Below are 22,688 nucleotides of genomic sequence, written 5' to 3' on the forward strand. Positions count from 1 at the left end.
CCGCTGAGCCACCCGGGCTGCCCTAAACTCCATTGTTGAAGCTACTTTTAGTTGATATGACATATATAGAAATTATGTATACAATTAATAATTCTCTGGGGTGCAAGTGACAGAAACCCAACGTGAATCAACTTAGATAAAAAAGATGGTTGATTGGAGGGAGGTATGGTTTACACAAAGGACAGAGCTGCTGCAGAAATGAGAGCAGCTCCATGGAACTCAGAATCTGGGCCCAAGGATTTGATACCCCTAACAGGCTCTCTTTGCATCTCTCTGAGTGACAGCTTCATTTTCTTAGGTTTTTTTTTTTTTTAAAGATTTTATTTATTTATTCATGATAGTCACACAGAGAGAGACAGAGAGGCAGAGACACAGGCAGAGGGAGAAGCAGGCTCCATGCAAGGAGCCTGACGTGGGATTCGATCCCGGGTCTCCAGGATCGCGCCCCCGGCCAAAGGCAGGCGCCAAACCGCTGCGCCACCAAGGGATCCCCTCTTAGGCTTTTTTTAGGTGATAAAGGACATGGTTACAAGGCTGCCCTGGAGTTTCATTTTACAATAATCTGTACTTCAACAGAACAATCCCAAGGTAAGACTCACTGGCTCAGCCTGAATCACATGCCCATCCTGGGCCAATCACTGTGGTGAGAGAGATAGGGTAAGATTAGTCCATTCTGGGCTGGGTGCCTAGCCCTATGGTCAGGTTTATCACCAGGAGAGAGGTGATGGGCAAAGATAATCACCAGCACAATGACCATAATCCTGGCAGTCAGGCAAATGCCCTCAGAAGGCAAAGCAGAGCAGGAATGGTTTTGTTTTGTTTTTTTAGAGAGACAGAACAACTGAGAGGGGCAGAGGAAGGGGGAAGAGGGAGAGAGAATCTCAAGCACTGTGCTGAGCTTGGAGCCCAATGTGGGACTCAATCTCACCACCTTGAGATCATGCATGACCTAAGCTGAAACCAAGAGTCTGATGCTTAAACGAATGAGCCACCCAGGTGCCCCAGTTGTAGTTTTTGTCATAGCTAAGAGCCCAGGGCCCAAAGGCACCAGGGCCTAGATTCAAATCTGATGCCACAACCACTCCCCAGCTGTGTGAACTCTGAGTTCTTAACCTTGCTGTACTTCATGTTATTTACCTTGTCAAAGACAAAACCTGGACGGGTAAGGAGATTGATTTCATTCAGGTTACAGCAATAGGGAGAGCATCCCAGTTCAGACATCAACGTGCACATTACCTCAGGTAAAGCACAACATTGTTAATCTATAAAATGCTGAAAATACCCATCTCATAGATGTGATGTGAGTTAAATAATCTATGTTATCACTTAGCACAGTGCTAGGCACATACAGGGTTGTCATATTCAGCAAATAAAAATACAGGACAATATAATGTTCTGTATTCGCCATACAATAAGGCAATATTTGGGATGTCCTTATATATATTTTTAATTTTTATTTATTTATGATAGTCACACAGAGAGAGAGAGAGAGATAGGCAGAGACATAGGCAGAGGGAGAAGCAGGCTCCATGCACCAGGAGCCCGATGTGGGATTCAATCCCGGGTCTCCAGGATCGCGCCCTGGGCCAAAGGCAGGTGCTAAACCGCTGCGCCACCCAGGGATCTCAGGATGTCCTTATATTAAAAACTTATGTGAAATTCAAATTTAAATATTCTAGGGAAGCCTGGGTGGCTCAGCGGTTGAATCTGCTTTCAGCTCAGGGCATGATCTCAGAGTTCTGGAATCGAGTCCCACATCGGGCTCCCTGCATGGAGCCTGCTTCTCCCTCTGCCTATGTCTCTGCCTCTCTCTCTCTCTCTGTGCCTCTCATGAATAAATAAAATCTTAAAAAAGAAAAAGTAAAAAAACCCACAAATTTAAATGTTCTATATTTTGTCTGGCAACTTTTGGCACACAGTGAGGTCACAAATGTTAACTTATTGGAATTGGGGAGCTTCATTTTTTTTTTTTTTCATTTTCAATATATATCACAAAGACAGGATTTCTCTTCCTGCTAAATGGCAGGGTTTTTTTGTTTGTTTTCTTTTTTTGAAGACAATCTCAAGTCCCAGAAGAGTACTGGCAGCGCTGGGAGCTAGGGAGATGGTGGCCACAGACCATCTTAGGGCTTCTTCAGGGTAAAGCTCACCTACTTTCTCCATGCTCTCTTCCCTGACTCTGGCCTCGGGTCATCTTTTGTTTTTTTTTTTTTGTTTGTTTGTTTTGGGTCATCTTTTTGGAAGCACGAGGTGGTAACACAGAGATTGCCACTCAAGAGCCTCGGTCTCTAAGGTACCGCCTCGAGGGAAGGTGTGGTCTCTAACCACCTCCCCGACCTCCCGCTGAACTTGGGGGGGAGGACTGGCAAGTCCTCTTTCAGTGCCGTTGGACTTGAGCTCCCAAGCACCGCGTGCAAGGAGAGGGAGGATCTGCATTCCTGAATTATTTTTGAAAACCAAAATCTCGGGTGTTTCGGAGAACGAAATTTCTGTAAAATTCCAGGAAACTGCTAGCTGCACCAGGGTGGACGTCTGAGGCCTTCGGGCAGATTCTGGGCGACATCGCTCGTTCTAAGGTAGCTCTGGGTCGCTCCTGTAAAATGAGAATAACAAAATAAATAAATAAATAAATATCAATCAATCAATCAATCAATCAATCAATCGAACCGAGAACAACAGCTAGGCGTTTCCACGACCACCAGCCTGTACGCTGGCCTCCTGCCGCCCTCGGCTCATCCCCAGAGCCGGGCACGGCGCCAGGCGCGTCGTTCGGGGCATGAACGACGGGGAAGTCGCGGTGAGGAAGCCAGGGTCGCCTCCCCCGCCCAGGACGCGGCCCGCAGCGGCCACCGAACCGCAAACCGCAGCTTCACTTCCGCGCCCAGGAAGCGCCGCGGCCCCAGCGCCCCGAGCGCCCGCCTTTCCTCCCAGCATGCTCCGCGCCGGCGCGTCCCGCGATTGGCTGCGCCGCCCCCACGTGACGCTGCGCCGGCGGCGGCGGCGGTTGCCGGGGCGACGACCCGAGAGGTGGCGGCCGAGCGGGTTCGGCGCGGATGCCCGCGGCGGTGCAGCAGGTAAGCGCGGCCGCAGAATCCGCAGCTCCGGGCGGGAAGCAGCAGTGTGGGGGGCCCGAGGGCCGCAGGAAAGCCGGCGTGGCAGCCGCCCCCCGACACCCCCGTGTCTGGTCCGCCGCCCTGGGCCCGAGGCCGCCTCCTGGACCGACGGAGGAGCGGCCCGCGGCTTCCCGCAAGCCGACCCGGATCTGTGCCTCAGTGGGCCAAACGTGAGGGGCCGCGTCTCCCCGCGGGGCGAGCGGGTGGCCTCCGTTACCCGCATCAGCGCCGCCTCCCCAGACTTCATCCCACCTGAGCCAAAGTAGGATGCCAGCCATGCATGCTCGTCCTCCAGGCAAATCCCATAGCCTTCCCCTTCCCCGCCAGCTCGTCGGTCCTAGAGCCCCTCGTGTAGAAACGAAGCCGCCACACTGCAACCCCCCAAGAGTGGCTGAAGTTTTCTCTAGTTCCTGCATCAAGCAGTAGAGCAGTGCTTCGCAAACTTGCGTGTGCATAGAAATCACCCCCGGGGGGCCACCTGGGTGGCTCAGTGGTTGAGCATCTGCCTTTGGCCCAGGTCGTGACCCCCGGGGTCCTGGGATCGAGTCCCACGTCCGGCTCCCCGCATGGAGCCTGCTTCTCCCTCTGCCTGTGTCTCTGCCTCTCGCTCTCTGTCTCTCATGAATAAAGAAGTATTATCTTAAAAAAAAAAAAAAATCAGCCGAGCAGCTTGTTTAAAACAGTTTCTGGGCATCATGCCACCCTGGTGTTGAGTAAGATCATGGTGGTTCTAGGAATTTCTTTTTGTTTGTTTGTTTGTTTTATTTTTATTTATTTTTTTTTAATTTATTTTTTATTGGTGTTCAATTTACTAACATACAGAATAACCCCCAGTGCCCGTCACCCATTCACTCCCACCCCCCGCCCTCCTCCCCTGGTTCTAGGAATTTCATTTGCACAAGCATCCCGGGTGATTCCGATTGAGGTGGTGCCCGCATTTGGAGTAATGGTGTGTAGTGGTTAACAGCGGTCTGGATTTAAATTCCGGCTTTTGGCCCTTACTGGCTGGATTATTGGGAGCACCAAGGTCTTCTTGAGCCTCAGTTACCTCATCTATAAAAGAATATAAATCATATTCACCTCTCAGGTTTATTGTGAAAATCAAATGTGAAGCATTTTGCACGTTGCCTGGCATACAATAAATTCTTAATAAAGGGGGCAGCCCGAGTGGCTCAGTGGTTTAGCGCCGCCTTCAGCCCAGGGTGTGACCCTGGAGACCCAGGATCGAGTCTCCCGTTGGGCTCCCTGCGTGGAGCCCGCTTCTCCCTCTGCCTGTGTCTCTGCCCCCCGCCCCTGTCTCTCATGAATAAATAAATAAAATCTTTAAAAATCTTAATAAATGAACTTTTATGATATAAAGGTTTAGAGAGAATTCTGATTTCTGAGAATGTCAGAGTAATGGGACACCCAACAGTGGCTCACATTCACTGATAAGGGCAGACTCTTATTCAAATGAAGGTCTTGAAGAACTTCTCCAAGGAATTGATGTTTATTAAGCACCAGGGTTAGCCACGTGAAAAAAAGAGGAGGAAAATGGTGCAGAGAGAAGAGTATGTGCAAAGGCCCTGAGGTAGGAAGGAGCTTGAGTTCTCAAAAAACAACAAAGTTTTCTTGTTCTAGGGTCTTCAGAAATGCTGTTCTTTCTGCTTGGACTTGATCTATTTGTAAATATCTTGGGTGTCTATCATGCCTTCCAGGTGGTTAGTTAAATAAATTTACTTATTTAATTGTATTTATTTTAGAGAGAGAGAGTGCATGAGTAGGGGGGTGCTTGGGGAGGGGAAGAGGGAGAGGGAGAGTCAGAATCTTAAGCACATGCCACACCCAGTGTGGAGCCCAAGGAAGGGCTCAGTTTCACGACCCTCATATCATGACCTGAGCCAAAATCACGTCGGCTTAATCAACTGAGCCACTCCGGTAGCTTAATCAACTGAGCCACTCAGGTACCCCTGGAGGGATCACATTTAAATCTACCTCCCTGCATTTGTAAACAGGGTAATAAGTGTAGCAGTAGAAGTAAACGTAGAGTTCAGAGAGGAGGAGGAGAATTGCCTTGATAGGGAAGGAAGGGAAGGGGTTCGTGGAAGACCTGAAGGAGGTCAGTTCTGGGTTAAGTTAGCACAATGAGTGAAGTTTGTGGTGGGGCGAGTACATCAAACAGAAGTTTTGGGATTTGTGAAAGAGCATGCGGTACAGAGGAATGCTGGGAGTTTACCACTGGTGGGCCTCATGTGGGGAAGGGGTAGGGGCAGCAGTGAGAGGGGCAGGGGTGGTGTGGATCCAGAGAAGGGCTGCAGAGATGGTGGTCCTTAACAGCAGGCGGCCTTTCTTCTTCTGTATCTGGCAGGTCTGCAGGTGCCAGAAGGGTAGGTGTCCTCCCTGCTACTTGCAGATCACTGCCTTCCTTCTTCAAAACTCCCAGCTCCATTGAAGTGCATACCCCAGTCTTGACCACTTGCTGCCCCACCTTGACACCGACACCTCCTGGGAGTGCAGTTGTCACCCCGCGAAGGCCATAGCGCCTGGCTGCCTGGCTTGCGGTCTACCTCTCCACCTCCTCTACTTCATTTTTAGGGATTTCACCATCCTGGCTCCAGTTTCTTCATCTTTTAGGCATCTTTTTTGTCCCATTCTCTTTACTCCCATGATCATGAATGTTTTATTACTGGATCACCCCCTAAATCAAGCACCCATTCCACTCTGATCATGCTTTTTATCTTTCAAGCGCCCGTGGATGTGCCTCTGAAGCAGATCTTAGGCCCAGTGCCCTCTTAGGCAGGAGTTTGACCCTGTTGCTTTTTCACTGCCCAACAACCCCCCATGTGCTTCCCCTCCTCTCCCTTTGCTGCTCTATAACTGTTGCACTTGTCTTCTCTTTCCCTTGTCTTCTGGAAAAACCTCACCCTGGCTAGCCTAACTCAGAGAGCTGAGAGTGGCTGGAGAAAGACTACAAAATCATGCAGACTGGTTCCATTTTGGATTTTAGTCCATGAGTCTTAAGCAGACTCTCAATACTAGAAATCCTGCCACGTGTCCGTAGGCACTTTGGTTCCTCCCTTCTCTTCTCTTTCGGCTGTCACATGCTTCTGACTGTCAGCTCATGACATTGTTTCTTGTTTTCCTCATCACTGAGTCTGTCTGTGTCTTTGGTCAGTACCCATGTCCTCTGCCCTCCCTCTGTATTTGGGGGGTGGACCATCCCTGCCCTATCTAGAGCCTGGCCCTCCAGTGGGACTCTGGATGCGGCAAGGACCTAGCTTCCTTACCCATCTCCTCTCCTCTGCCTCAATTTGTCCTTCTCTAACTGGGTCATTCCCATCACTTTAGAAACCTGCTGCTGTAACATCCTCCACCTTAAAAAACCTCCCATCTCTTTCCAGCCACCACTCCCCCTCCTTTCCTCTCCTTTTTGTGACAGATCTCCCTGTCTGTCCTTTGTTACTTCTCTTGCTCTCTTTAGTCCTTTCGAGGCAGGCACCTCTCATCACTGCTCGTACCTCTGTGTTGCCAAATCCAGGGCTTCAGTCTTCTACCTTCGTGTTACTTGACCACAAGTAGTCGCAGTTGATGTGGGGACCACCTTCCTTGGCTTCCAGGTGCTACAGTCTCCTGGTTGTGTCCCACCAACGGGTCACTGCTCTTGCTTCGTCTCTTGCTGGCTGCTTCTCTTCGGTCCCTGAATGGTCCAATGCTCAGGCCCAGGCCTTCTCCTTAGGAGTCCTGTTTGGGATCCTTGTCTCCTGAAATGCCATCTTTATGCTGACAGTTCCCAAATGCTTGCCTCCAGCTCCTGCCTTTCCCTTTACTCTGGACTCACATGCCCCGACCTTCTCAGTACCCAGCTCAGATGCCTCATGGGCCTGGGACTCTTGTGACTGGCCCAGGACTCTTGCACTGGCCTCTCAGATGCACCCCCCCCCCCATTTTTCCCACCTCAGCAAACGGTATCTGTCTCAGCCCTAGCATCGCCCTTCACTTTTCCCTCTCACATCATCCACCTCTGGTCCATCAGTGGGTCACACCACCTCCCTTTTGCATTTGGAACCCTAAAACCCTTCACAGAGTTCCTGTTGCTCCTCCAAACTTCCCTCATCACCAGCTTGGGCTTTGCAGTGGCCTCCTTACCACCGTGTTCCCTCAGGCTTCCCCATGCAGCAGACCCTGCTGTTAAGAACCGTAGATCTGATGGTGGCAGGCCCCTCCCAGTCCCCTCTCCAGGCTTCCTGTCACCCTGAAGCTGCTAGCTCACAAAAGGCCTATCTGACCTGCTCTGGGCCCTCATGGCCTCCATGCCTGGCTTCCCTCACCACACCTCTGTCCCTCAGCACTCCACCGCCTGAGTACTTGCAGCTCCCTCTCCCCCAGACCCAGAAGTGCTCAGGTCCTCATGTCTCTGCCCATGTGGTCTCAAGGAGGCCTTCACCACGTCATCTAAAGTGACCCTATGCCATTCTTCTCCAAACTGTCCCCTTCCTTGCTTTATTTTCCCCGTATCTGATATTACTTCCATCCAGTAAGTATTTTTGAGCAACTATAGCATGCCAGGCACTGGCCATGCCAGGGAAATGGAGGTTCCTCCTAAATCCACAGGGAGCACTACTTAATGTAGGGATGTTCAGTCAGGTAGTGGTTAGTGCTGTTGAGAAAAATAATGCTGGACAAAAGACTAGGAGGTGATGGAGCTGACCCCTTACAAAGGGTAGTCAGGGCAAGTCTCTCTGAGGAGGTGACATTTAAGTGACCTGAATGAGATGAGGGTGTCAGGAGGGTGTCTGCAGTAAGTGCAAAGTCCTCGAGAGAGAGAGGACAGGCATGTGCTGTGGACATCCAGTGAGTGCAGCCACATGGCAGCCACTGTGGCTCAAGTTAACAGAGCAGAGGAGAAAGTGTGGAAGGGAAGGATCACTTGGTAATAGGATAGAAATTCAAGTGGAGATAGAAGGGATGGAAGACTGTGTCCCCGTACCTTGGGGGAGATGAAGCCACAAATGATAGTGAGACAAAGAGAATGAAAAGGAGGAAATTACTACTTTTAATCTCCCTGACTTGTGCTCAAATAAGTCAATGGACTCTAATGGGCAGATCAAATGTAATGTTACAGAATCATGTTCCTGTAACCATAAGAGATCTGATAATTCTCCACTTTTTGCATGTGAAAGAGGCCCCAAGTTTTAGTGACTTGCCCCAGACCAGGTGCCAGTGAATGGGACGGTTAGTATTAGTGCCCAGACCTTTTCATTCCTCTGGTGTGATGGGCAGCTAGTGTGGGTGAAGAGCCTGGGAGTGGGGCACCAGGAGTAGCTGCTTTGGGCACACCTGGGGACAGAAAAAGTAGGAAGTGCTTTTTAAAAAGGTTCGCGAGGGATCCCTGGGTGGCTCAGCGGTTTAGCACCTGCCTTTGGCCCAGGGCACAATCCTGGAGTCCCAGGATCGAGTCCCACGTCGGGCTCCCTGCGTAGAGCCTGCTTCTCCCTCTGCCTGTGTCTCTGCCTCTCTCTCTCTCTCTATGTCTATCATGAATAAATTTTAAAAAATTAAAAAAAATAAAAAGGTTCGCGATATATTTTTTTAAGATTTTATTTATTCATGAGAGACACAGAGGGGCAGAGACACAGGCAGAGGCAGAAGCAGGCTCCATGCAGGGAGCCCGACGTGGGATTCCATCCTGGGATCCCAGGATCACGCCCTGGGCCGAAGGCAGGCGCTAAACTGCTAAGCCACCCGGGGATCTCCAGTTCGTGATATTTTATCTATTTAAATGTTTGGAAATGTATATAGATGTTGTCCATCCATAAATATAACTTTAAAAAACTTGACTGTGGGGCTCCTGGGTGGCTCAGTCAATTAAGCATCCGACTCTAAGTTTTCGGTCAGGTCATGGTCTCAGGGTCATGAGATTGAATGCCCAGTGTGGAGCTTGCTTGAGATTCTCTCTGTCCCCCTGCCCTCCTCCTCCACTGCCCCCTCCCCCCCGCACAGCTTGTGTGCACGCGCTCTCTCTCTAAACAAAAAACAAAAACTGACATAATGCATTCTCTGTTGCATGACCGTATGTATGTTAACACTTGTGTAAATGGACACCACTTCCTCCCCCATTATTGTAAGGCTAAATGATTGTGGTCTTTGGAAAACATTAAAGATTTCTTGCAAAAAACTAGTATCTCATATCTTTTTGTGAATGGTTACTATTTTTTTACTTGGAGGTTCTGTTCATTTCTATCAGATTAATTTTAATGCATATCCTTCTTTAAGGTAAACGATTGAACCCTATCAAATTCTGTTTTGTTCTAAAATGCACTTTGTGGTCTTGACTGTTTGAATTACGCATAACATGTTATGGCACATTAGAAAACCAAATAAGAAGAATAATCTTTCCCGGTCTCACTACAATCCTCGATTCTCATTGACACCACCTTCTAGCCATGTTCATATTCATTTTTTTTTCATATTCATTTTAAGTAGTTGTCAAGGAAGAAGGAATTACTTTGGACATTAGCCTCCATCTTTCCTAGTGCTGCTGTGATAAATTACCATCAGATAAGTGACCTAAAACAACACAGATTTTTTTTTTTTAAGATTTTTATCCCTTTATTCATGAGAGACACGGAGAGAGAGGCAGAGACATAGGCAGAGGGAGAAGCAGCTCCCTCTGGGGAGCCTGATGCAGGACTTGAGCCCAGGATCCCGGGATCACGCCCTGAGCCAAAGGCAGAAGCTCAACCACTGAGCCACCCAGGTGCCCCAAAACAACACAGATTTATTATCTTATAGTTCTGGAGGTCAGAAGTCCAAAATAGGTCTCTCTGAGCTAAAAATCAAGGTGTTCACAGGGCTTGTTCATTTGGGAAGGCTCCAGAGGAGAATCTGTTCCTTGTCTTTCTGAGCTTCTAGAGGCTGTCTGCATTCATTTCTTGGCTTGGGACCCTTCCTCTACCTTTAGGGCAAGCAGTGCATCCACTCAGATAGTGACCCTCTCGCCTCCTTATAAGGATCCCTGTGATTATGCTGGGTCCACCAGATAATCCTAGATACTCACTCTCCCTATTTTAAGGTCAGCTGATTAGCAACCTTAATTCCACGTGCAACATTAATCCCCTCTTGCCATTCAACGTAACATATTCACAGGTTTTGGGGATTAGGATGGCGGCCATTCAGCCCACCACAGCCACCTTTTTATGATTTCACAGATGGTTGAAATGAAAGCTTTTCTCTTATACTTTTGCCTTGTTCAGATTTCTGCTGTGAGAATTAACAGTAACAGTTCAATATGGGGGATATCCTGGCTCATGAATCAGAATTACTTGGACTTGTGAAAGAGGTATGTTCTACAAAACACAGGTTGCAGAAAAAGAGATCTTGAAAACTTGTGTTTTAAAATACAACAAATTTTATAGTGCCTTATAACGTGTTTTCTATCCTTATCATATAGCATGATACTTTTTAAAAAATTTAACTTAATTGAAATCTTAAAGCCCCTTGTAAAAATTTCTTTAAAGAAAATTGTAATAGTAACATATGCTCATGGTAAAGATTCAAACAATGTGGAAGTATGAAAAGTTCATTTCCCTGTTCCACTCCTGCAGTGACCACCATTAGTGGGTTAATCTATTTTTCCAGACTTTTTTTTCCCCATGAATATTTAAAATATATTTACACATCTATAGTTTGTTTTACAAAATGGAACAATGCTGCACACATTGTTCCAAAACTTGGCTTTTCTCTATCAATAGTATAGTGTGAATATCTTCCTGTGATCTGCCTCATACTCTTCAATGCTTTAGAATTTTCATTGAGTGGCCGTATCTACTTAACTTGTTGCCTGGTGGACATTTAGGTTTCCTACGCTGAAAGCTTTTAAAGGACAGGACCCACACCTTATGCTTGTTTATATTCTCTACGTACTTTTTAGCACATAGTTGGTGCTAAAGAAACTGCTGGTGCTGTTTTTTAGTCTGTGACTAGACCATTCACCAGGCACTGTGAGCCGTGGCAGTGGAGTGAGGCATCTACCCTGGAAACGCAGCTTTGGAGTTCATTGTTGTGATCGTGAATAAATCCTTAAAGCCATCACTGCAAAGGGTTGGGGACCGGGCCTGGGGACATAGGCCACTCGGAGGAGGTGGAAACCAAAAGATGGGCCTACCACAAACAGAAGGAGGGCGGGAGAGCATGGGGAGCGTAAGTAGAGTGCATGGTAGGGAAAGCCAGGGAGAGGGTCTTCCCGGGACAGGTGGTGAGCATGAGTGCTGTGCTTAAGGATCACCAATGATGGTACCTGTCTCTTAATGTGGCGTGGCTTCTGTCCTTAAGGACAGGAATTCTTTCCAGTGCCTGTTTCAGCAGCAAATTCCCAGAGACCTAGCAGACCCAAAGCCGGCCTTCTGAGGATCACTTCTGCCTTTTCCAGACTGCTGAAGACATCAGTTTATTTCCATTGATAAATGAGTCATGCAGCTCACATTTTCTTTCTTTTCTTTTTTTTTTTCACATTTTCTTTCTGAAAACAAATTTATTTTCTGTAAATAAGCATTTTCTGTGATTGCCTTTCTAGGCTTTTGGTATGTGTGTCAATTAAGTAAATTATAAGCTGGATCCCAGGTTCTCCCAAAGATGACAGTTCATTAACCCCATTATAAATTGGTGATAACACTGAGCCTGTACAATTACATCAAAGACAGTTGCTTTGTTGATGTTAAAATAGAGAAATGTATATACATTTATGTTCTTTTTTTATAGTACTTAGATTTTGCCGAATTTGAAGACACCTTGAAAACATTTTCAAAAGAATGCAAAATGAAAGGAAAGCCATTATCTAAAACAGCAGGTGGCTCTTTAAAGGACTCCAAATCATTGATCATCCAGGTAACATTTTGCTTTTTTTGATCTCTGTCAATAATCGAGATGTTCCCAACTTGTAAGAAATGCTATTACAGAATATTGGAATTGTTTCTGGTAACTTGGTCAGAGTGACTTTTATTTTATTTGTTTTATTTTTTTTTAAAGATTTTATTTATTTATTCATGTGCAACACAGAGAGAGAGAGGCAGAGACACAGGCAGAGGGAGAAGCAGGCTCCATGCAGGGAGCCCGACGTGGGACTCGATCCCTGGTCTCCAGGATCACGCCCTGGGCTGCAGGTGGCACTAAACCGCTGAGCCACCCGGGCTGCCCTTATTTGTTTTATTAATTGATTTATTTTTAAAGTAAGCTCTATGCCCAATGTGGGGCTAGAACTCACAACTCTGAGATCAAGAGTCACATGCTCTACCAACTGTGAGCCAGCCAGGCACCCTCCCAGGCACCCCCAGAGTGACTTTTAGATACTCAGGTGTTTTTGTGTGAATTGGTAATGTCATTCTTTTTTTTTTTTTTAAGATTTATTTATTTACATTAGAGAGAGGGAGAGTGTGCAAGCAGGGGGAGGGGCAGAGGAAGAGGGAGAGGCAGACTCCCTACTGACCGAGGAGCCTGCCTAGGGGCTCTATCTCACGACCCTGAGACCATGGCCTGAGTTGAAATCAAGAGTCAGATTCAGGGCAGCCCCCGTGGCGCAGAGGTTTAGTGCCGCCTACAGCCCAGGGTATGATCCTGGAGACCCTGGATCGGGTCCCATGTCGGGCTCTCTGTATGATGATGCCTGCTTCTCCCTCTGCCTGTGTCTCTGCCTCTCTCTCTCTCTCTGTCTCTATGAATAAATAAATAAAATCTTAAAAAAAAAAGAGTCAGATTCAACCAACTGAACCACCTAGGCGCCCCAGTAATGTCATCTTTAATCTGAGTACCTTCCCTAGGAAATGTGTTGTGACATAGTATCTTTAACATACATGCATTTCTGTTTATTTTACTTATTTTAATTTTTTATTTTATTTATTTTTCAAGATTTTATTTATTTTTAAAAAAAGATTTTACTTATTTATTTATGAGAGACACAGAGAGAGAGAGCGAGGCAGAGACACAGGCAGAGGGAGAAGCAGGCTCCATGCAGGGAGCCCGATGTGGGACTCGATCCTGGGTCTCCAGGATCACGCCCTGAGCCAAAGGCGGCACTAAACCGCTAAGCCACTGGGGCTGCCCTCAACCCTAGCTCTTAATGATCATCATTCTACCTCTGTTTCTATGAATTTGACTACTTAAGATACTTCATATTAAGTGGGATCATACAGTATTTTTCTTTTTGTGACTGGCTTATTTCATTTAACATAATGTCCTCAAGGTTTATCCATGTTGTTGCATGTGACAGTGTTTCTTTTTAAAGCTGAAGGATATTTCATTATCTGTCTATACCACATTATGTTTATCCATTCCTCCACCAATGGACATTTGAGTTGCTTCCACCTCTTGGCTATTATGAATAGTGCTGCTGTGAATGTAGGTGTACAAATGCCTCTTTGAGATTCTGCTTTCAGTTATTTTGGATATATATTCAGAAGTGTATTACTGGATCATATGGTACTTCTATTTTTAATTTTCTGAGGAAACTTCATACTATTTTCCACAGTGATTCCATTTTACATTTCCTTCAACAATGCACAGGGATTATAAGTTCTCCACATCCTTACCAATACTTGTTGTTTTCTGTTTTGTTTTTTTTTGATAGTAGTCATCCTAATGGATGTGAAGTGATATCTTGTGGCTTGGGTTTACATTTCTCAGATGTATTCAGGTCTGTTTTTCTATAACTTTAAAGACCTCGAAACTTTCTGATTGCCACAAACATATGTTTTCTGCTCATTCAATAAATAGCTGTGCCTACTATGATAGCTCTTCTGAACAAAAATACCTGAAACAGCAGCTTAGCAAAATATTGTGTCAGTGGCACTCAACAAATGGAGAATTTCCCTAAGCACAGTTCTGTAAGATGTGTGTGTGTGTGTGTTTATAAGTTATTTTTGATAGTGTGTAAATATTCTAATCTTGGTGACTCTGGCTGGGATCATGTTTTATATTAGAGAAGATCACTAATATTTCTGACTGTATGAGTTATAACACTGGATTGCTTTGTATGTCGATATTATTTTAAATGCAGTGATTTTTCAGGTACAGAATATGAATCATAAGTTAGGATGACTTTTATTTTTTAATTTTTAATTTTTTAAAAAGATTTTATTTATTCATGAGAGACAGAGAGAGAGAGAGAGAGAGAGAGAGGCAGAGACACAGGCAGAGGGAGAAGCAGGCTCCATGCAGGGAGCCTGACAGTGGGACTCGATCCTGGGTCTCCAGGATCATGCCCTGGGCTGCAGGCGGCACTAAACCGCTGAGCCACTGTGCCGCTGAGCAGGCAGCCACCGCTGCCCGTAGGACGGCTTTTAGATGTGATTATAATGATACAGGGAAGGTTTGTGGTCCCAGGTCTACAAATGAAGAATTCAGAACAAACTCTACATGGTCCATTTGAACATGTGGACTTTGCCAAGCCACATAAGAAAATACCTTGACTCGAAGCCTTAAAATACTTAATACTCAACTCATTCACACAAAGAGCTCTTGGTCCCTAGCCCTCTCTGGGGAGAGTGGCTTGCAGGGATGGCAGGGTTTGCTTAGAGTTCAGCAGAGGTGAGCCTGGAGTGGGGTCAGGCCCCAGCAGCACTGCCACTTGGGAAGATCCCCTTCACCTTTGTATCAGTCAGTAATGGGGTTTCTCCTAGTTCTTCAGAGGTGGCAGTGCTTGACTTGTACTTTATTTGGGCACCTCCCTTCCCATGGTTGTTGACAGGCTGTCCTTTACTTCTTCCAAGACTGAGGAGCCAAGACCTTCCAGAGTAGGGTAATATTCAGTTGTTCTTGATCACATGGTAGAAAAAATTTCTGTAATAATCACAGTTAAAGATTCTTGACTCTGAGATCATGACCCAAGCCAAAACCAAGAGTTGGTCGACAACTGACTGTGCCACCCAGGCACCTTGAAGATTTTTTTTAAAAAAGATTTTATGTATTTATTCATGAGAGACAGAGAGAGAGAGAGAGAGGCAGAGACACAGGCAGAGGGAGAAGCAGGCTCCATGCAGGAAGCCTGATGTGGGACTTGATTCTGGCACCCCGGGATCACAACCTGAGTTGAAGGCAGACGCTCAACTGCTGAGCCACCCAGGCGTTCCCCCGAAGATTCTTTATTAATGAATGTTTTTAAGCATAACCAGACACTACAACTTTGTGCAGGTACATTCCCATTTTATAATATTAACAAGCTTATTTCTAAAAAACCTAAAAAAAAGGAGGAAAACTATAAAGACATCTAAAAAAAGTATAAAAGAACAATGACCAATTAGTGGTGATGCATAATGGCCTTGTGTGTGTGTGGGGGGGGGTGTGGATTGGAGGTTCTACAGAAAATCCAGTCCAAGAAAAGCTTTTGCAAATGAACACAAAATGTAGGTCTTAGTATCTTGGGCATATGATACAGTAAGGAAAATAATATGGATCACATGGTTTGGGATTGTTAGGATGTTCTGTCCATTTTGCCTTAACACCTAAATCTGCAAAATTATGCAGCAGGTATTTTCAGTGGGTCACTTATCATTCTTGTTGTGAGGCTGGTGGCATGACAGTTGCCCCCTCCTTTCCCCAGAATTCTCTATTTCAGCGTTTGCATAGTAAGTTTGGAAACTGCCCTGCATAGTCAGGCTCACAGAGCCCTGAGGTTGGAAGAGTACCAGGCCTTTGCTCCTTCCTCCATCTCCAGCCTATGTGTCCCTGTTTCTGTAATTGGTGGACATAGACAGTCCTGTATGGGTGTGTTGGGATCTGTAATCATTTCCCAAGTGCCATCTTGATGGGACATGCTTTAACGACAGGGAGCAAATGGCAGCACCCACCACCCAGGCCTGGGATTGACTGGAGCTGTCACTCCAGGACTCAGCTGGGCGTCAGCAAGCTTCTGTATGTGAGGTGAGTTCTGCTGAGGCCTGGCTGTGCTTTGGGTCTGGCCTGGTTTTTATCGATCACAGGCTGTGGGTCAGCAAGTCTATTGGGGGACTTCAGTGTGTTTATGTGCCTTTGAGTTTTCTGGCCTCAAGTCCTTGGCCTATGCCTGGCACCTTCCACTTCAGAGACTTAAATGTTTTATCTCTTCCTTGTAAAGCCGAGACTTGTTTTTGCAACCAGGGTTGGTTTGTGGGAATCTCAGCCTAAGATACTTGAAGCCATTGAGCTCTATGTTTTTCTGTCTCTTGTCTTGAGAAGGAAACTGAGTTTTCATCACACTGGAACCATGCATGGAGTGTGTGGGGTATCCAGGGTATTGGGTAGACTGTGAGAATTTGGGGTGTTGGGAGAATGGGCATCTCTTATGACTGGGGCTCAGACTGATATCTTCTCCACAGAAGAACCTCGTTACTGCATTTGACAATGGAGACCAGAAGGTGTTCTTCAGTTTGTGGGAGGAGCACGTTCCCAGTTCCATCCGAGATCATGACTCCCTTGCCCAGAAGTTGGAATTCTATCTTCATATCCATTTTGCCATCTATCTTCTGAAACACTCCATAGGGAGACCTGTAGGTTCCCTTTGTGATTTGGGTGGGTCTGAGTGGTGTGTTCAAGGGAAATGTTAGCTTTGTTTTGTAAATGAGCATTAATTTAGTTTTGTGGCCATTTTATCATATTGTATCCAAGGAGTAGACGTCTTGTGTTCTGTGCATGATTTTCTGTCTCATTCCCAGAAATTTATTTTCTCATTTATATGGAAAGTTAATAATTTCTGTACTGAAAACTATATGGTTTTCCTCAATGCCTCAAATTTTTGAAAACCCAGCAAAATAGTTTCCTTATTTGGCAACTTAACATAAATACATGTACATGTATTAACATAAATACATGTCTAAGAGAACACCCACTGAGACCACATATTAGTCTGTTAGAAGAGAAATGTAGGCTTAAGCTGTGGAGATGTGCCTGTTTGTGAAGGTCTGTCTGACGGTGGGCTGAACGTAGCCTCTGCAGTCCTTCCACAGAGGTGCAGCAGGCACGGCTGAGAGCACCTGCTGCTGTGGCCGCTGAGCCTCTTGGAGCAGAGCAAATGAGAGAAGGGAACAGGGCCATGTTGACATTTGACCACGTACATTTCTTTAGTGGCTTCTACTGGCATTAGCTACTGCCCGCAAGCACCTGTTTTCACTTAGTAAGATGTTGGGGGGTGGTGCCTCAGAATAGGTCAGTGGTGGACAGAGCAGCTTCACAGTATGTCATGGTAGCCATTCCTGTTCTTCAAGACAGCGGTCATGAGGAGTGAGATCATGGGGGATTTTCACTTTATTTATTTCTGTTTTCTAATTATTTTATTTTGATGTAAGATTAAAAAAAGTCAATGAACATCATGTATTTTTTAAGCCTGGTGTCCAGAAGAGGGCTTCACATTGTAGACGGGGTGAGCTGTGTTGATTAGAAGAGCATACATACACAGGGTGCCCATATCTGGTGCAGCCAGGTAGTCAGGGAGGGAGAGTGCCTGATTCCAGGCTGAGCAGCTCAAGTCCTCCGACCTCACTGAGGCACAGGAGGCAATCAAAACCTGAGAGGGGTTGAGTGGCCTCAGATCACACGTGGAACCAGTGAAGCCTGCAAGATCAGTCCTTAGTTAGCTTTGCAAAGGAAAGGAGGAATGCTATGGAAGCTTCTGTTTCAAAAAACTATAAAGGTCCACCTGTTCACCTGTAGACACTTCTCCTGAGGGAGTCCTGGGAATGCAGGCTTATGTTCATGACCTGTGCCAAGTGGAAACAATGCACATGTCTAGTACTGGGGGAATTGGTTTAGTGAATTGTGATAGACCCACAAGGTGAGATTTTGTCCTGCCAGTAGAAATGATGTTTATGAAGAATTTTAAGGACATGAGGCCATGCCAATTATAAAGTAAAAGGACACAGATCGAACAATTTATCTAGTTCTCTGAAATTCCTGACAAAATTTGGGGTGAAATCAGGGGCGGTGTTAGAATGACTGGAGATAGCGTGCTTGCTCAGCCAGGTGGGGAGGATACCAGGCACGTGGTTGGAACTGAAGGAGCCTCGGAGAGAGGGTGGATAGACAGGGGACTGGGCATCCAGCAGGAGACCCCAAGTGAGCATCTTTCCTTCTTTGCAGGACAAAGAGGACCTGGATGAGAGGATTTCTTATTTCAGAACCTACCTGGAGACCAAAGGGGCAGCGTTGAGCCAGACTACGGAGTTTCTTCCTTTCTATGCTCTGCCTTTTGTTCCCAATCCCATGGTACACCCCTCATTTAAAGAGCTCTTCCAGGTGAGTGATGGCCTCTGAATCTTGGATCGGACCCTGGGCGGCATTGCGGTTTCACCTTGTCAATGCTAGTCGTTTCTGAATGATGCTGTGAAAAAAATGAAAAATTGCTTCTGTTTTCAGATAATTTTCTTTGACTAACTTTGCTTGTGCCATAAAATATGATTTTTTGGGGTTGTATTAAGACTTGTTAATCCAGACTAATGTAACTATTTTTAAATGTCCTTACTTCTTAAAACCATTCCATGCATACTTTTTCATTATCGAAAGGATAATTTTTATTCAGTTTCATTGAAAATTGGTAGCCTGGGGGAACCTGGGTGGCTCAGTTGGTTATAGGCATCTACCTTTGGCACAGGTCATGATCTTGGGGTCCTAGGATCAAGCCTACGTTGGGTTCCCTGATCAGCAGGAAGCATTGCTTCTCCCTCTGCCTCCCACTCATGTGCGCGCGCTCTCTCTCTCTCTCTCTCTCAAATAAATAAATAAATAAATAGATAAATAAATAAATAAAATCTTAAAAACAAAAAAAGGGAAGAAAATTGGTAGCCTGAAAAAAAACTAGATTATTTTACAGACTTGCTGGCCATGCACATTTTATTTTGTATTCAGAATCTCACTTGGCATATGTCTGATGATCTGGTTGTGTACTATTATTACTTCCTTCAGACTGCTTGCCTGGAGCTCCTTTAATTGTTACATTTCACCATCATTGACATTTCAGCATACTATTTGTTATCAGTGTTTATCCATTCTGGTAATTTTTGTGGACTTAATAAAATTAAGATGTCCCCTGAGAAGTTTATGAAAATGTGTTTAAGAGACTGAAATAATTGTGATGCAGTGGCTTTTTCTAAAGAAAGATCTCACACTGTTTCCAAGCATGTTTGGAGAGTACTCCTGTGCCACTGAACAACAGATGCACTTATCTTTCCAGACCCGGTATATCTCCGTCCCCTATTCCGTTATAATTTAGTCAAACACCTGTCAGCACTCCTGAATAGTAGCCACTAAATTGAAGTCCAGGGAGTTGGCTGATTTCATCACAGCAGGTTTGTTGTAGATTAGCCTAAGTTGAATTCTTTTTTTTTTTTTTTTGAAGATTTTATTTATTTATTCATGAGAGACACAGAGAGAGAGAGGCAGAGACACAGGCAGAAGGAGAAGCAGGCTCCATGCAGGGAGCCTGACATGAGACTCGATCCTGGGTCTCCAGGATCACGCCCTGGGCCAAAGGCAGACGCTCAACTGCTGAACCACCCAGGCGTCCCGCCTAAGTTGAATTCTATGCTTGATTTTTTTTGCCCATCCAAATTTAGTTTTGCTCCCTTCCTCTCTGAGAAGGTTGAAAATACATCATGGTTAAGGAAGGCGGTGAAACTTGAAAAGAAATGTTGGATTTTCTCATCGCGATGGCTTCTGTTTATGAAGATGATGGCACAGCAGTGTGGCTGCAGCTGAGGTCAGGCGGGGTGCAGGTGCCAGGGACGGTCCGACCCAGGTTGCAGCAGGCAACTCGCCTGCTCTGGCTTGGCATTCCAAGTCTGCAGAGCTCAGTACTCATGGGGAGTCCTTTTATTCCATTTTTTCCCCTTTTTGCTACTCTACATTATGTCCTTTCAGTGGACATGATAGATACTTGAGTATGTGTGCAAAATAAGATCTAAAGTTCGTGTCTTCCTCCTCTTCCTGACCATCACAAGGACCATAGAATGCATTCACCTCCTTCATCCCCTTCCCAGCTCACCTGCTGTTCTTGTCAAGTATTCAGTTATATACTTTAACCCCACATGTTACAGATTCTTACTATTTTATGCAATCTGTGTATGTATGGATTTACTCTTCTATGTACCTATAACTGTGCTTGCTGTTCTATCTTGCATTAAGGACCTTCCATCTGTAATCATTTTCTCCTCTGCTTCACATACATCCTTTAGAGCCTCCTGTAGCTGAAGATCTCTTCTTTCTGTCCTCACCCGTCTGAAATGTGTCTGTCGCTTTCTCAGACGGGTCCAAACTGATAGATTTATACCCATTTTCTTTCTTTCTTTCTTTCTTTCTTTCTTTCTTCTTTCTTTCTTTCTTTCTTTCTTTCTTTCTTTCTGTTTCTTTCTCTTTCCTTCTTTTTAAAGATTTATTTATTTATTTTGCGAGAGCGATCGAGCATACATGCATGTGTGGGAAGGGGCAGAGGACAGGGAGAGAGAGAGCATCTCAAGGAGACTCCATGCTGAGCTCGGACCCCACAATATGGGCTGGATCTCACAACCCTGAGATCCTGACCTGAGCTGAAACCAAGTTTTGGATGCTCAACCGACTGAGCTGTCCAGGCGTCCCAGACAGCTATTTTGTTTTATGACATTGAAGGTGATGTTATCACGTTACTCCCATTGTTGTTGTTGGAGGTCAGCCATGAGTCTAATCACCGTTCCCATGTAGGTGATCTGTCTTGTTTCTCTGACCTTTGAGGTTGTGTCATTTCACTCTGGTGTGTCTAGGGATAGATTTCTTTTCTTTCCTTTTCTTTTTAAAAAATATTTGATTTATTTATTCATGAGCGACACAGAGAGGCAGAGACATAGACAGAGGGAGAAGCAGCTCCCTGCAGGGAGCCTGATAAGGACTCCATCCAGGACCCGGGGATCACAACCTGAGTCAAAGGCAGACGTTCAACCACTGAGCCACCCAGGTGCCCCTAGATTTCTGTTTTTACTAGAGATTTGTTGGGCTTCTGACTGTGACTTCTTGTGTCTTTCAACAACTCTGGAAGATTCTGTTTTCTCTTCATATATTGCCTCTCCCCCATCCTCTTTATTATCTTTTTATAAATGTCTGATTAAATCTACATTTAATCTACATATCTGATTAAATCTACATTAGATTTGTTTCTTCTATTTTGTCCATTTTTTTTAATTTAAAAAATTTGTGATAAAATAAAATTTACCATCTTAACCGTCATGAACTATACAGTTCGGTAGAGTCAGGAATGTTCACAGTGTTGTGCCCTCCATGTCTCTTGCCATCCTGTATTTTCCATCTTGTGATCTCTGCCTCAGCTGTATTCTGAGTGATTTATTCATACTTATTTTCTAGTTCTCAAGTTCACCTGTCAAACTATGTCTAATCTGTTCTTTAATCTCCTCATTGAATTTATAATTTCATTTATTAGCTTTTGTTGAGGGAAGTTCTTTTTGTTTTTCATTCAAATTTACTGGGTCAGGGGGATCCCTGGGTGGCTCAGTGGTTTAGCGCTGCCTTCGGCCCAGGGCATGATCCTGGAGACCCGGGATCGAGTCCCATGTTGGGCTCCCTGCATGGAGCCTGCTTTTCCCTCTGCCTGTGTCTCTGCCTCTCTCTCTCTCTCTCTGTGTCCCTCATGAATAAAGAAATAAAATCTTTAAAAAAAAACAAAACAAAAACAAATTTACTGGGTCATTTTTATAGTCTCTTATTCTTTGCTCATATTTTCAAGCCTCTTTTAAAATTTCTTTACCATATTAAACATTTGTGTTATATTCTTTATCTATTAATTTTAATATCAGGGCCTTTGTAGATTTGATCCTGCTGTGTTTTACTTCTGCTGGTTCTCATTCACGGTGCCTTATATCTTTTTTTTTAATTTGTTACTTTGAGTTTTGACAATGAGTTTATTTTACTTGGGACCTGTGAGAGTTTTTTGAGGCCCGAGTGGAGTTTGATTCTTTCAGAGAAGATCCTCATTTGCATCTCTCTAGGGCATTACCAGCCCACGATAATTTTAAATTAAGTATCTTTGCTCAAGGCTTTGGGAAGCACACAGATAGTGTCAGTTTCAGTTACAGTCTTTAATGGGACTAGTTTGGGTTATGAAGTTTTTTTTTTTTAAGATTTTATTTATTTATTCATGAGACAGAGAGAGAGAGAGAGAGGCAGAGACACAGGCAAAGGGAGAAGCAGGCTCCATGCAGGGAGCCCGATGTGGGACTCGATCTCAGGACTCCAGTATCACGCCCTGGACTGAAGGCAGGTGCTAAATACCCTGAGCCAGCCTGGGATCCCCGGGTTATGAAGTTTTAAATGAGATTTTTCCTCTCCTCTACCTAATGTTAAGGTCAAGACAGGTCAATATCCTTGCTGTCACCTTCTAGGCAGTGAATTGGTTTGTCTTTGACTTTTTCCTGATAGTATAGCCCTTAGGGCTCCCAGTTCTGTGCTAAGGTCCCCTATTAGACTGTTCACTGTGAGTAGATCCTGTTGCTTTCTGTCGTCTGCACCACAACAACTCTTAGAGCTTAGGAGGTGTGAGGTCTTCTAGTCTCCAACTTGTCCTTAGAGGAAAAACTGTCATTTTTAGTCTCTGCTTTT

The 22,688-nt window shown here is 45.2% G+C and overlaps 1 protein-coding gene and 1 long non-coding RNA gene across 9 annotated transcripts in view; one reads left to right on the top strand and one right to left on the bottom strand.

Moving 5' to 3' along the window:
- Nucleotides 1-284: 284 nt before the first annotated feature.
- LOC118355104 (uncharacterized) lies at nt 285-2,939 on the bottom strand. The gene is made up of 2 exons (XR_004816851.2): nt 2,856-2,939; nt 285-2,593 (listed from the first exon to the last, which is right to left on the bottom strand). It is a non-coding gene; the product is annotated as an uncharacterized LOC118355104 (long non-coding RNA).
- Nucleotides 2,940-2,971: 32 nt separating this feature from the next.
- ARMC9 (armadillo repeat containing 9) overlaps nt 2,972-22,688 on the top strand; it is a 147,262-nt gene continuing 127,545 nt past the window's right edge. For 3 of the 8 annotated variants that reach the window (XM_025463409.3, XM_025463411.3, XM_049101053.1), the window contains exons 1-5: nt 2,972-3,074; nt 10,346-10,431; nt 11,850-11,975; nt 16,436-16,606; nt 18,192-18,347. In XM_025463409.3, coding sequence (XP_025319194.2) covers nt 10,381-10,431; nt 11,850-11,975; nt 16,436-16,606; nt 18,192-18,347 — 504 coding nt within the window. In that variant the 5' untranslated portion in view covers nt 2,972-3,074; nt 10,346-10,380. Of the gene's footprint in view, nt 3,075-10,345; nt 10,432-11,849; nt 11,976-15,907; nt 16,002-16,435; nt 16,607-18,191; nt 18,348-22,688 lie in introns of those variants that run through there. The other 5 variants (XM_025463412.3, XM_025463410.3, XM_025463414.3 and 2 more) reach the window with 5 other exon arrangements.

This window comes from Canis lupus, chromosome 25 (genome assembly GCF_003254725.2).
Source record: "Canis lupus dingo isolate Sandy chromosome 25, ASM325472v2, whole genome shotgun sequence".
NCBI lineage: Eukaryota > Metazoa > Chordata > Mammalia > Carnivora > Canidae > Canis > Canis lupus.